Source organism: Muntiacus reevesi, chromosome 1 (assembly GCF_963930625.1).
Source record: "Muntiacus reevesi chromosome 1, mMunRee1.1, whole genome shotgun sequence".
NCBI classification, from domain to species: domain Eukaryota; kingdom Metazoa; phylum Chordata; class Mammalia; order Artiodactyla; family Cervidae; genus Muntiacus; species Muntiacus reevesi.
Genome location: NC_089249.1, coordinates 174,254,408 through 174,266,981, shown reverse-complemented (window position 1 = coordinate 174,266,981; position 12,574 = coordinate 174,254,408). Strand labels below are relative to the sequence as shown.

General features: G+C 46.3%; 1 protein-coding gene across 1 annotated transcript in view; it reads left to right on the top strand.

Moving 5' to 3' along the window:
• Nucleotides 1-12,574, top strand: part of IQCA1 (IQ motif containing with AAA domain 1) — a 180,070-nt gene that overhangs the window by 45,881 nt on the left and 121,615 nt on the right. The window contains exon 6 of the mRNA XM_065930694.1: nucleotides 33-238. Coding sequence (XP_065786766.1) covers nucleotides 33-238 — 206 coding nt within the window. The remainder of the gene's footprint in view (nucleotides 1-32; nucleotides 239-12,574) is intronic.

Sequence of the window (12,574 nt, the reverse complement as noted above, 5' to 3'; positions counted from 1 at the left end):
ATGATCTCAAACCTTTTGGCCTATATTTTCAGAATCCACCTCCTTTGTTGAATGAAGTCAGTACTGCAATAATCCAGGCTGACAGGCTGTCCCACCTGAGGAATAAGGTGCAGATAAAGCATGAAGAGGAATATAGAGACGCCTTAGTCACGATCAAGGATGACCTGAAACTCACAGAGGGTCTTGACATCAAGGAGAACCTTCAGGATCAGATCCGTCATTGGTTCATCGAATGCAGGTAACGGCAGGGCCTCTTTCCTGACAGTCTCTGCTGTGGTGGGTGATGTCCTGGGATATTTTTTAAACATAGAAATATGTTGTTATATAGATTCATGTGCCTTTCTGGCTTCATTTTAGAAAAGTAAAAAGGCTAAGAATTCAGGAAATCTTTTTTTTTTTTATTAAATTGCTTTTTTCCCCAGTTTTATTAACCGTCGTCTATATAGTACCTTCGTAACCACAAGAAGTCAAACATCATGAGTGGCTGACACAGCCCCAGGTCGGCAGGCGCTCACAGCCCGGGTCTTGTCTTGGATCCAGCCGCATGCAGGTCATGCCTCTGGGGGTTGGCCCTAATTGTACGAGGCTCTAGAGTCTCAATCATGGTCCTTTTCTGTAATAATCCCTCGAGGCAGCTGCTGAATCTGGGACCTGACGCCTGGTCCCCAGGCCTCCCTGAAATGTTGGGAGGGGAGCAGTCCTGGCAACAAGGCATCGTGTGCGTTAAGGCCTTTCTGTACTGAGGGTCTGCCTCTACTAGGGGTCTTAATTAAATGTTTAGCAGCTTAAAACCTGTTTGCAAAAGATGCCTTTTGTTTACAAAGAATGTGCTCCTTTGTTAGAGAAGTACAGTAGAACAAACACTTGTAGAACACAGCGCACATTTCCACCCATTAGAGCAGGCACTTTGCAAGCAACCCAGTTGGAGCAGCTTTAGAATCTATTTCAAGAGGGGAAGGAAAGAGAGCAGAGGGTTGTGATGAGTCCCAGAGCTGTGGAGGCAGACACACCACTTGTTTTCATTGATGGGCATCTTGCTGGACCACATCAGATTCAGAGATGCTCAGACACCAACTTTGGTGAGCTCGTCAGGACCAGGGAATTTAACTTGTTGGCAACAGAAAGCCAATCTTTCCTCACAAAGCCTTATATTATAAGATGTTTATATCTGTGGCTCCAAAACCCTGTGGATGGTGACTGCAGCCATGAAATTAAAAGACACTTGATACTTGGAAGAAAAGTTATGACAAACCAGAAAAGGTATTAAAAAGCAGAGACATCACTTTGCCAATAAAGATTCATCTAAACAAAGCTGTGGTTTTTCCAGTGGTCATATATTGATGTGAGAGGTGGACCATAAAGAAAGATGAGTGTCAAACAATTGATGCTTTCAAACTGTGGTGCTGGAGAAGACTCTTGAAAGTCCCTTGGACTGCAAGGAGATCCAACCAAGTCCATCCTAAAGGAAATCAACCCTGAATATTCATTGGAAGGACTGATACTGAAGCTGAAACTCCAACACTTTGGCCACCTGATGCGAAGAGTCGACTTATTAGGAAAGACGCTGAGGCTGGGAAAGATTGAAGGCAGGAGGAGAGGGGAACGAGAGAGGATGAGATGGTTGGATGGCATCACTGACTGAACGGGCATGAGTTTGAACAGACTCCGGGAGGTAGTGAAGGACAGGGAAGCCTGGTGTGCCAAAGCCCCTGGGGTCGCAGAGTTGGACACGACTGAGCAACTGAACAGTGACAAATATCTGTGGTAGGCGGATGGCCTCTGCTGACCCCACCTCTTCCCCCAGTGATGCCCTCCCCTCCTTGAGTGTGATGTAGACCTAGAACTTCAGTTCTAAAGGAAAGAATGCGGCAAAAGCAGTGGCAACCCTGCCATCTTGCTTGCCTCTTGGTCCCTCACTTGCTGTCTCCCTCTGGCTCTGAGAGCGGTCAGCTGCTGCCCAGCAGAGGGACCCACTTGGAAGGAACTGACAGAGGTTCCTGGCAACAGCCAGCAAGGAGCCTAGGGCCTCCTTCCAGCCGGAGAAGAACAGAGTCCTTTCCACAATCACATGTGTGAGCTCGGAGAGCGTTCTCCCCCGGACGAGCCTTCCAGTGAGGCTGCAGACCCAGCCACCACTGACTGCAGTTTCGAGGGGGCGGGGACCCTGAGACACGGGTATTCTGCTGAGCCACACCTGGTTCCCCACCCACAGTAACGTGGGTTTCTGTCACTATTGGGGTGACTTACCATGCAGCAACAGGTGTCTGACATACATCAGTTACTTTACAGTGATTCGGAAAAACCTGAACAGTCGGTAAGCTTCTCTTGTATTAACTCTGGGATCTTAACACAGTATCTCCTCAATAATCCTTACATTTTATAACAAAGATTCTTTTGGAATGTTTGATATCAGAGTTACGTGGTTTTGATTGGGGAGTTTGGTCCTTTATTATATAAATAGAGCTTTTAAATATTTATGATTTCTTAAAATTCAAAATTGATTACTTTTGTGAGTTTTTCTCTTCTTATGTGTTTTCAGGGATATTTTATAGCAAAACGGGTTCTCTTTTATCAGCTTCCTCCTCACTCTTCATTGTGGTGATGGTTTCATGGAGACATAAAATATACATAGATAGGTAGGTCGATAGGTATCTCAAAGTTATCAAATTTTACCCTTAAATATGAACAGTTTGTGTGCGCTCAGTCGTGTCCGACTCATTGCGACCCCGTGGACTGCAGCACACCAGTCTCCTCTGTCCTTCACTGCCTCCTGAGGTTTGCTCAAATTCATGTCCATTGAGTTGGTGATGGTATTTAACCATCTCATCCTCTGCCACTCCTTCTCCTTCCTCGTGGCAAAGGGGCTTGTGTAACCCAATAAAGCTGTGAGCCATGCCGTGCAGGGCCACCAGGACGAAGGAGTCATAGTGGAGAGTTCTGACAGAATGTGGTCCACTGGAGAAGGGAATGGCAAACCACTCCAGTATTCTCACTGCTAGAACCCCATGAATATGAACAGTTTATAATATATTAATTGTATATTATTAAATATTGTTTTATATTAATTATAAAGCTGTTAGAAAATATATCAGAGAAAAGATAAAGTTACCAGCAAAGATGTTACCATTTCGTTTTTTAAAATAGCATGTTTTTGTGTTACTCAAACACCAAAACCGAGTATTCTAATCACTTGTTCTCAGGTTGCCCCACCACCCCCACCCTCTAAACCCCACTTACAGTATAGGAAAAGCTTAATAGGTAGCGATCTCTTCTGGTTTAAAATAGTCTCTTTAAGGTTAACTATGTACTTTGAGTATATCTGCAGTCACTTAGGGTGCCTCCCCATCACAAGTGTCCCATTTTTCTTCCCCTCATGCCATCTGACTGCAGAGCAAAGTCACCAATCCTCGTAGCACCAGCTGGGAGCCGGGGCGAGTGCCTGGGCAGCCGCAGTTCCGGCCTCTCGTCTCCTGAACAGGCCTCATCCCGCTGGGATGCTGAGTCCTTCCCAAGCCCCATGTTCCCCAGGAGCACCCGGAGTGCCATGCTCAGGCCTCCGGGGACCAGTGGGCTGTCTCAGCAGCAGGTCCCCTGCTCCCGGCTCCATCCAGCCCCCTCACGTGCCGTATACACAGGAACACACCTCACATTGCCCAGGCGGTCCGTGATGCTCTCCAGGCACTCCAGGGTCTCTGCCCGGGTCTCAGCGCTCATCCCCTCCTGGTCTGAGGCCTTTGGAGGGTGGGACCCAAGGTCCAGGTGGTATCCTCACTCCGCTGCCTTCTCTTCTCTTCCCCGTTGGCCTGGATCACCAGCTGATTGTTCAGCTTCAGCCTCCTTAGGACACCCTCGCTCGGGGCCTGCCTGCGATTCCTTTCTGCCTCCTCCTTGAGCTGTGCTGGCATCCTCCTCGTTCCTCCTCCAGGTGGTCTGCGTGACCACACAAACCAGAGCCTGACGACAGCTGTGTGGCCTTGGGAACCAGCTTAACCTCTCTGTGCCGTCCATCTCCTCATCTGTGACACGTGGACCAGACTCAGGCCCGCTTTGTGGGATTAAGAGATGAGACTTAGCCCCCAGAGGCAGGCCGTAATCACCCCCGCTGTGTTGTAGCCATCTGCCCACCCCTGGGCTCCTCCCCTGGCGCAGTGGACGCCCCGTGAGGACAGCGTCCGCTGCGGAGAACGGACGGCGCTGATCACATTTCCCTTCCGAGCAGTGGCCTGTGCAGACCGGCAGGGCCGAGGTTTTCTGTTCTTAGCTGATTACATAATTGTGTCTGGAGGAAATGCACTCGAGATAGTTGTCTGCAATCATGAAAATTTAGGTAGAAAGGCAGCTCTTTCAGAAGAATTGCCTTCTGATTAAATCATCTTGGTTTATAATTGAAACCTTCCTTTTCATAGTTAACGAAGATGATCTGCCCTCTGTTCCTGAACTTTCCTTATCAGCAACTTTCTTCTCTTTTCTGAGGACTTCAGGGAACAGATGTGCACAACTACATTTCCTGCAGATGAAATAATTCTTTACTTTTTAAAAAAAGATTCTTATTTGTTCATTTCTTTTTGACTCTTGGACCAGGGATTGAACCAGTGTCCCCCACATTGGCAGGGAGAGTCTTAACCACATACCATTCTTAACCACCAGGGACGCCCTCTTTACTTTTTTTTTTATTTTATTTTATTTTATTTATTTTTTTTTTGCCCTCTTTACTTTTATATAAACTTTTAAAATCCAGTTTAAAAGGTAGCATAACAAAATTGAAAGCACTTTGTACAGTTATAACTCCAAATAAGCTAAAATATATAAATATATACATATATATATAATATATATAAGAACCACTTAACCATTCTTAACCACCAGGGAAGCCCTCTTTACTTTTATATAAACTTTTAAAATCCAGTTTAAAAGGTGACATAACCAAATTGAAAGCACTGTGTACAATTATAACCCCAAATAAGCTAAAATGTACATAATGTATACCCACATATACAAAGATATATTCATACATGGATTTTAATTTTTAAAATATGTGTTTGTGTATGCATGGAAAATTTTTGAAAGGATTCACTAGAAACTTTGTTGGCATGGCTACCACGACAAGAATAGTGATGTTGTTCTTATCGTTCAGTTCAGTTGCTCAGTCGTGTCCGACTGTTTGCGACCCCCATGGACTGCAACACACCAGGCCTCCCTGTCCATCACCAACTCCCAGAGCTTACTCAAGCTCATGTCCATCGAGTCGGTGATGCCATCCAACCATTTCATCCTCTCTCGTCCCCTTCTCCTCCCACTTCAATCTTTCTCAGCATCAGAGTTTTTTCCAGTGAGTCAGCTCTTTGCATCAGGTGGCCAAAGTATTGGAGCTTCAGCTTCAGCATCAGTCCCTCCAATGAATATTCAGAGTTGATTTCCTTTAGGGTTGACTGGTTTGATCTCCTTGCAGTCCAAGGGACTCAAGAGTCTTCTCTAACACCACAGTTTGAAAGCATCAGTTCTTTGGCACTTGACTTTCTTTATGGTCCAACTCTCACATTCATACATGACTACTGGAAAAACCATAGCTTTGACTATATGGACCTTTGTTGGCAAAGTAAAGTCTCTGCTTTTTAATATGCTGTCTAGGTTTGTCATGGCTTTTCTTCCAAGGAGCACACGTCTTATAATTTCATGGCTGTAGTCACCATCCGCAGTGATTTTGGAGCCCAAGAAAATAAAGTCTCTCACTGTTTCTGTTGTTTCCCCATCTATATGTCTTGAAGTGATGTTACTTTATGTAGTGGTGTTACTTTTTATTTTATATTCTTCTGTACGGTTAGAAGTCTTTTTTTTATGAGTTATTTTTGTAATTAAAAAGACTAGTTGAAAATATATTAGAAAGTAAAGAAAGGCATGAAGTTAGTTTGGGATAATCTAAAATAAACATTTAAAATGTTAAAACACCCTATTAAAAAAAAAAAAGTAGATTAATACAGTACCTGCAGAACACGCTTGGAAATTCTTTTGATGAGAGAATAGGATGCCTGGAGGCTGGCTAGTTGAGTTGTCCCCCCATCTGAGATGCTGAAATGGTCATGGGAGACCCCATGGCCTCCTGGGAGCCATCCTTCCCGCTGGCTCTGGGCTTCCTTTGAAGACCCAGTGCTCCCAGCCCAGCCAGTCCCCTTGAGAACATTCCATCCTGGTGTTGCTGACCTGACAGTTTGGAGGCCGAGTTAGAGCAGGTCCCATGGGTGTGCTGTGTATAATTCACACAGACATAAAGACCCATTCGTTTGAAGTGATGCAAGATCAAGAGTGGATTTATTTTCATAATCGGATTACATTTATCTGATTGACTTTGATAAAAATCCTTTTCTTTGCTTTTTTAAATCAAAGACAAATAAAAAGTAAATATTGTCTTTTGAAACATGAAACATTGATCAATCCTCAGGATAAATTCCAACAGGGCACACAGTGACAATAAAAAATGACGAAGTTACAATTAATACAAACTCCCATAATTTAAAATACTTATTCTTAGCTCATTTAGTCTATACTTTTAGTTGCCAAAACTAGGATTCCTTTCTCAAGTCAATTTTTAAATTATTTTAGATCTTTTATTCCAGTGTTAAAAGTAATACATGTTCATTGTAGAAACTTTACAAGATTGAGTTTAAGTAGAAAATCTACAATTTTAATATACAGAGATAGCTACTATAAAAACTTTTGGCAAATTGCTCTCCAGTATTTTTCTCTCATGTATAATGTATATTTCAATTAGTTTTATGAATCCTTTTTCTAATTTTTAAAAATTTAACATTGGATTTCCTTTTGTCCTTAAAATATTTTCCAAAAGAGGTCTTGTTGATTGTTTAACATTCTGTTGGATGGATGCATTGGCTAATGAATCCATTTTTATCTTTTTGCCAGATTGATACTGAAACAGTGACTTCTCAGCAATCTTTTAATTAGCATTTATTTTATGATTTGGAGCAGTTGGAAAATCTTTTGGTATTTTTATTAGTAGTCTTTCTTCTGTGAACTGCCCAGTCATTCATATGCTTTTCTTTGTGATGTCTTTTTTATTAAGTGATCTCTAAGCTATAGTTGTTTATATACATTTTTGTGGTGATTGTTTAGTTGCCGAGTCATGTCTGCCTCTTCTGCAACCCTGTGGACTGTAGCCTACCAGGCTCCTCTGTCCTTGTGATTTCCCAGGCAAGAATACCAGAGTGGTTTGCCATCTCATTCTCCAGGGGATCTTCCTGACCCAGGGCTGGAACCTGCGTCTCCTGCATTGCAGGCCGGTTCTCTACCACCGAGCCACAGGCGAAGTCCTGCCATGTGTCGCTGGAGGCTATGATATTGGATGACACAGTCATGGGAAGACTTGCTTTGAGATCCTCTCTTTCTGTAGCTGGTATTTCTCTCGGCTTGGGACTTTCCCTGAACTGACATCTAAGTTTCACTATCCGTGGCTGAGCTTCGTTTTGAAGTACCATAAAGGAGTCTTGGAGGTGACCTCATCCAACCCCTTCATGAAGAACCTTGAAGTCTATGGAACTGTGGACTCTTGTCACTGAAGACGCACAGTCTCATCCCCCTTTCTCCACATGGGCATCAGAGCCACCTGAGCGGCTGGCAGCTCTGATTCTAGGCCTCTGTTTCTTTGCAAATGGTCCCATGTGGGCCATTTCTCCACACCTGCATTTTTTCATCTTAATTTGTTGAAACTATGCCTGGCATCCAGCTCACCTTCAATCTAGAGAGAAGTAAGACCCCCGGACGGAGTGACAGCTCTAGGACTGGCCCTGTGGCATTTGTCCTGGGCTCTTAGCAGACTCCTCTTAACCCGTGTAATCTTGAGGAATCTGGAAATGGTGTAAACGACATAGCCTTGTTCCATTTTTTAAGCCAATGCACCAGGAAATACACGTTCTTCCTAAAGAGGTCCTGGAATGCTTTGCTAATCTTCTTTTTAATTTTGAAGATTCAGTTCAGTTCAGTCGCTCAGTTGTGTCCGACTCTTTGCCACCCCATGGACTGCAGCACGCCAGGCCTCCCTGTCCATCACCAACTCCTGGAGCTTGCTCAAACTCATGTCCTTCGAGTCGGTGATGCCATCCAACCATCTCATCCGCTGTCGTCCCCTTTGCCTCCTGCCTTCAATCTTCCCCATAATCAGGGTATTTTCCAATGAGTAAGTTCTTCGCATCAGGTGGCCAAAGTACTGGAGTTTGAGCTTCAGCATCAGTCCTTCCAATGAATATTCAGGACTGATTCCCTTTAGGATGGACTGGTTGGATCTCCTTGCAGTCCAAGGGACTCTCAGGAGTCTTCTCCAACACCACAGTTCAAAAACATCAATTCTTCAGCACTCAGCTTTCTTTATAGTCCAACTCTCACATCCATACGTGACTCGTGGAAAAACCATAGCTTTGACTAGACGGGTCTTTGTTGGCAAAGTAATGTCTCTGCTTTTTAACGTGCTATCTAGGTTGGTCATAGCTTTGAAGATTAAGATAGACTTTAAATGCAGTAAAATTTGCCCTTTGGGGTCAATCAGAAGTGATGGCAAAGAGGCAGGACTCTGGGGTCTTGAAGTGATTTTCATCCTCAGAGGGTGAGCCTGACTGGGAAATAGAATGCCTCTTCTATTTAATGATGTGAGGGCACCTGTCATGCTCTGTGTCATAAACAGGTACGTTGCAAATCACACGCACGCAGCAGGAGTGGTCTTGAGAGCCAGGCTGCCTGGGTTCAGATCCCAGATCTAACACGTAATTACGGGCTGTGTGACCTTGAACCAGTTGTTTAACCTCTCTGTGCCTCTTTCTCCTCATTTTAAAATGAGGGTATTAACAGTATTGACCTCACAGATAGGATAACAGAATAATATATATAAAGCCCTTAGGACAGTGTGTGGCACGTGATCCGGCTTCAGTAACTATTTTACATGACACCATCATATCAATGACAGCGAGAACAGCCAGCACTGTTATCAGAAGGCCAGCACATTCTCACATTCTCACTTGTGTAAGTTTGCAGTGTGGAATAGTTGCCACAGTCAAAACACTCTGCATTTTCGTTCCTGGGTCTGGGCCTTTATATTTGCAGCCGCAAGCATCTTTTCAAAACGCTGCATTCCTGATGGCAGGAGGGACTGGCTGGTGGTGGAGGCGGGGGCGGAAGGACTGCAAGGGCTGGGGGTGGGGATAAAGCTGAGAGGATAATGACAAGGCAGGCAAACAAAAATTAGACAGGGTGGAATGCGCTTCTAGTCCCCGGGGTGGGGAGCCGAGATGTGACTTGTCTACAGGAGCGACACGTCTACAGATCACCAGGAAATATGCATTCTTCCTGAAAGAGGTTCTGGCATGCTTTGCTAATGTATTTTGTAATTTTAAAGATTAAGCTAGAGTTTAAATGCAGTAAAATTTGCCCTTTTGGGTGCCATTCAGCAAGTGAAGCTTTGTAATTTTAAAGCCTGTGGACCTAGACAGACTTACAGACTCCTCTCTCACTGCCCAGTAGACCTCCCCAGCCACGAGCAGAAATATGCTGAGAATGGTGCTGGGAAGGTGTTTGGAGCAGGGCAGAACCTCAGAGTTTCCCATCTGCCTGGAAAAGTGAATGTCTCTTTCAGAAAAGACATTCGGATCTCTCCCACCCAGCTCCGTGCTGTCCCCGGCCGGGATCTCCTAGGCCCCTGGATCTGCACCAGCTTCCATCACTGTTCACTCCTCGGGAAGCTGGGCCCTCCTTCTGGCCCTGCGTCCCTAGCCACTGCTCCTCCAGGAGGGTCTCGCCAGGCACTCCCCGTGGATGCTCTTGTGGGACCCCAGGGCTGGGAACAGTCGAGTGTCTTTCCTGGAGTCCGTGACTCACGAGAGGCCATTCATACTCGGGTCCCTTGGTTCCAAAAGGCTTGCTGCTCCCACGACACTGAGCTCACGTCCTCCTTATGAGCCTCCCAGCAGCAGAACCCCTGTCCCGTGCGTCTTGGACCCCCTGTCACTTCGTGGGAAGGGATGGCAGTTGCCTACGGCCGGGTTGCTCGCTGGGTACCCCCTAGAAGCCTGGAGCTTTCCTTGTCCCCAGCTCCTTCTCTGCCCCAGCCTCTGAGGCTCTTTCCGCAGAGCATGGTGACGGTCTGTGTCAGTAAACGGGAGAGAGCCACAGAGGAACCGCGGGGTTTGAGAACGCTGGCTGACTCCAATTATTTTGCAGGTGACAGAGCAGACTCAGAGCAGTCAGGTAGCTTGGCTAAAAACTGGGGTCGCTCCTGACAGAACTAAAGTCATGGTGGGCAGAGGTTTTCTGAAGCTTGATCATTGTGTCAAACCCGGATGGGTCCTCAGGGGAGAGTTCAGAATTGTTCGGAGGACTTTGCAGGACATCAAAAGAAGCCACTAGAATGTTCATGATCGATACCTTCCCGGGAATGGGACCACGGCTCTGTCTGTTCTTTGCCTTTATATTCCAGGTTTTCTACATTGAGCGTGAGTTCCTTTCAGAAACTAAAAAGAGGTTTCAGGAGCATAGAGGGAAACGGATGGCCAGGGGAGATGACTGCAGGTCATCATTTCAAATTCCTTGTGTAATTATAGTTTCAGTAAATTCTCCAAAGCAGCTGTGGTCTGTGGAAGAGATGTGAACATGTGTGGATGACTCTTCTGAGAAGGTGAAGAGCTTTTTTCCGCCTTTGGCTTTGATGAAAAATATATTAGCTTGAATGGGGGACGTAAGAAGAGGTGGATGAGAAATCAAGGTCTCAAGCATTACAGAGACCTTCGGGACGGGTGCACACCCATGTGAAATCACGTATTTTGCCATCATCATCACAGTAAATCAGACAGAGAGCAGCCAGCAGCTATAGGCTTCTCCAGGCCCCAAGTCCCATGGGAAGACAGGCCCTGAGGCTCCTCTGCAAGTTCAGTGGCCAGACTGTCTCTCTAAGGGCCAGAGATTATTCCAGGTCACACCCCCAGCCCCCAGGTCCCCTGCACCGAACCTTTGTGTTTCCCTCTGGATTGCGAGCTTTTGGGGGGACGAACAGGGCAGTGATGTCTTCCACGGGTTTTCACTGAACCCAGCCTCGTGCCTGCGATTCAGCGGATGCAGTACATGTGCAGAGCTGAGCTGCAGGTCCAGCTAAACTCTGTAATTAGCATCAGGTCAGACTGCAGTGCCTCTCACACTGCGGCTCATGGCACTTCCCTGGTGGTCCAGTGGTTAAGACTGCACTCCCAATGCAGGGGCCATGGGTTCAAGCCCTGCTAGGGGAACTAAGAGCCCACATGCCACATAGTACGGCCTGGAAAAAAGAAAAAAGAGCAAATCAGCTGAAAAGCTTGTCAGACCAGATCCCCCTTACCCCCGAAGCTCTGATTCAGTAGGTCCTCGGTGGGAAGAGTCTGGATTTTTTATAATCACCTCCCATTCTTTTCTTGATTTATTGTTGTGTGTGCAATGAAAGTGTGTAACATCACTTAAACCCTCTTAGCAAAAACGTGAAGTGTGCAGTATTGTAAACTCTAGCTCCATGCCATGTGGTAGGTCTCTAGAACTTGGCTAGATCTAGAGTCTTGGTAGATCTAGAACTTGGTAGATCTCTTGTCTTGGCTGACAGAAGAGTTGTACCATTTGACTAATGCCTTCCTGTCTCCCCCAGCCCCTGGCAACCCCTCCTCTGCTTCTGTGAGTTTGACCCTTTTGGGTTCCTCATGTGAGTCATGTGTCCTTGTGTGTCCGACTCGCTTCTTGGAGCACGGAGCCCTTGTGGTTCATGCATGTTGTCGCCTATGGCCGGATTTCCTTCTTTTTACAGCCGAGTGATATTCAGTCGCGTGTATGGACCACATTTTCCTTACCCATGTATGCGTCAGCAGACATACTAGGTTGTTTCCATCTTGCGAATAACGCTGCATTGAACATAGATGTGTGTAAAAGAGGAAAACATTCCTCCTGCGTGTGTGTCCTTGACTCCCACGCCTTGACCATGCGGCCTCTTGACTCCCTGTGTGTGTGGCTTGTCCACACATCAAGCTGGTCTCTGCAGCGCCAGCTGGGGTGTCCTGTGATGCCGTGGAGTTCTGACCTCCCTAGAGAGAGCCTCAGACCCCCCCCACCAAGTTAAGGGCTCAGCCCTGCAAAGCTGCCCGCTCCAGCTTCAGCTGTCTCCCATGCTGCTGACCGTTCAGCTGGAAATCTCGTTTCCAGGACTCCTCCCTTGGCTTTGACAGCTGGCTCCACTAGCTCATAGAACTCAGGGCAACACACTGACTTGTTTGTTATAAAAAGAAGTGATAAAGGATAAAAGTGGACCTCCAGATGGAAGGGACACACAGGCAAGGTGTGGGGAGAGGCACCAGCTGCCACACCCCCCTCCGGACACCAGGCTTGCAGCCCCAGAAGCTCTCTAAACCCCCCAGCTTCAGGAAATTGTCTGGAGGCGTCTTCACATAGGCATGACCGACTATGAACTCAGTTTTCATTCCTCCTGCCTGCCTAGTCAATAGACCGTGGGGCTGAAATTTCCAAGCTTCTAATTGCAGCTTGGTCTTTCTGGGGGCCAGCCCCCGCTCAG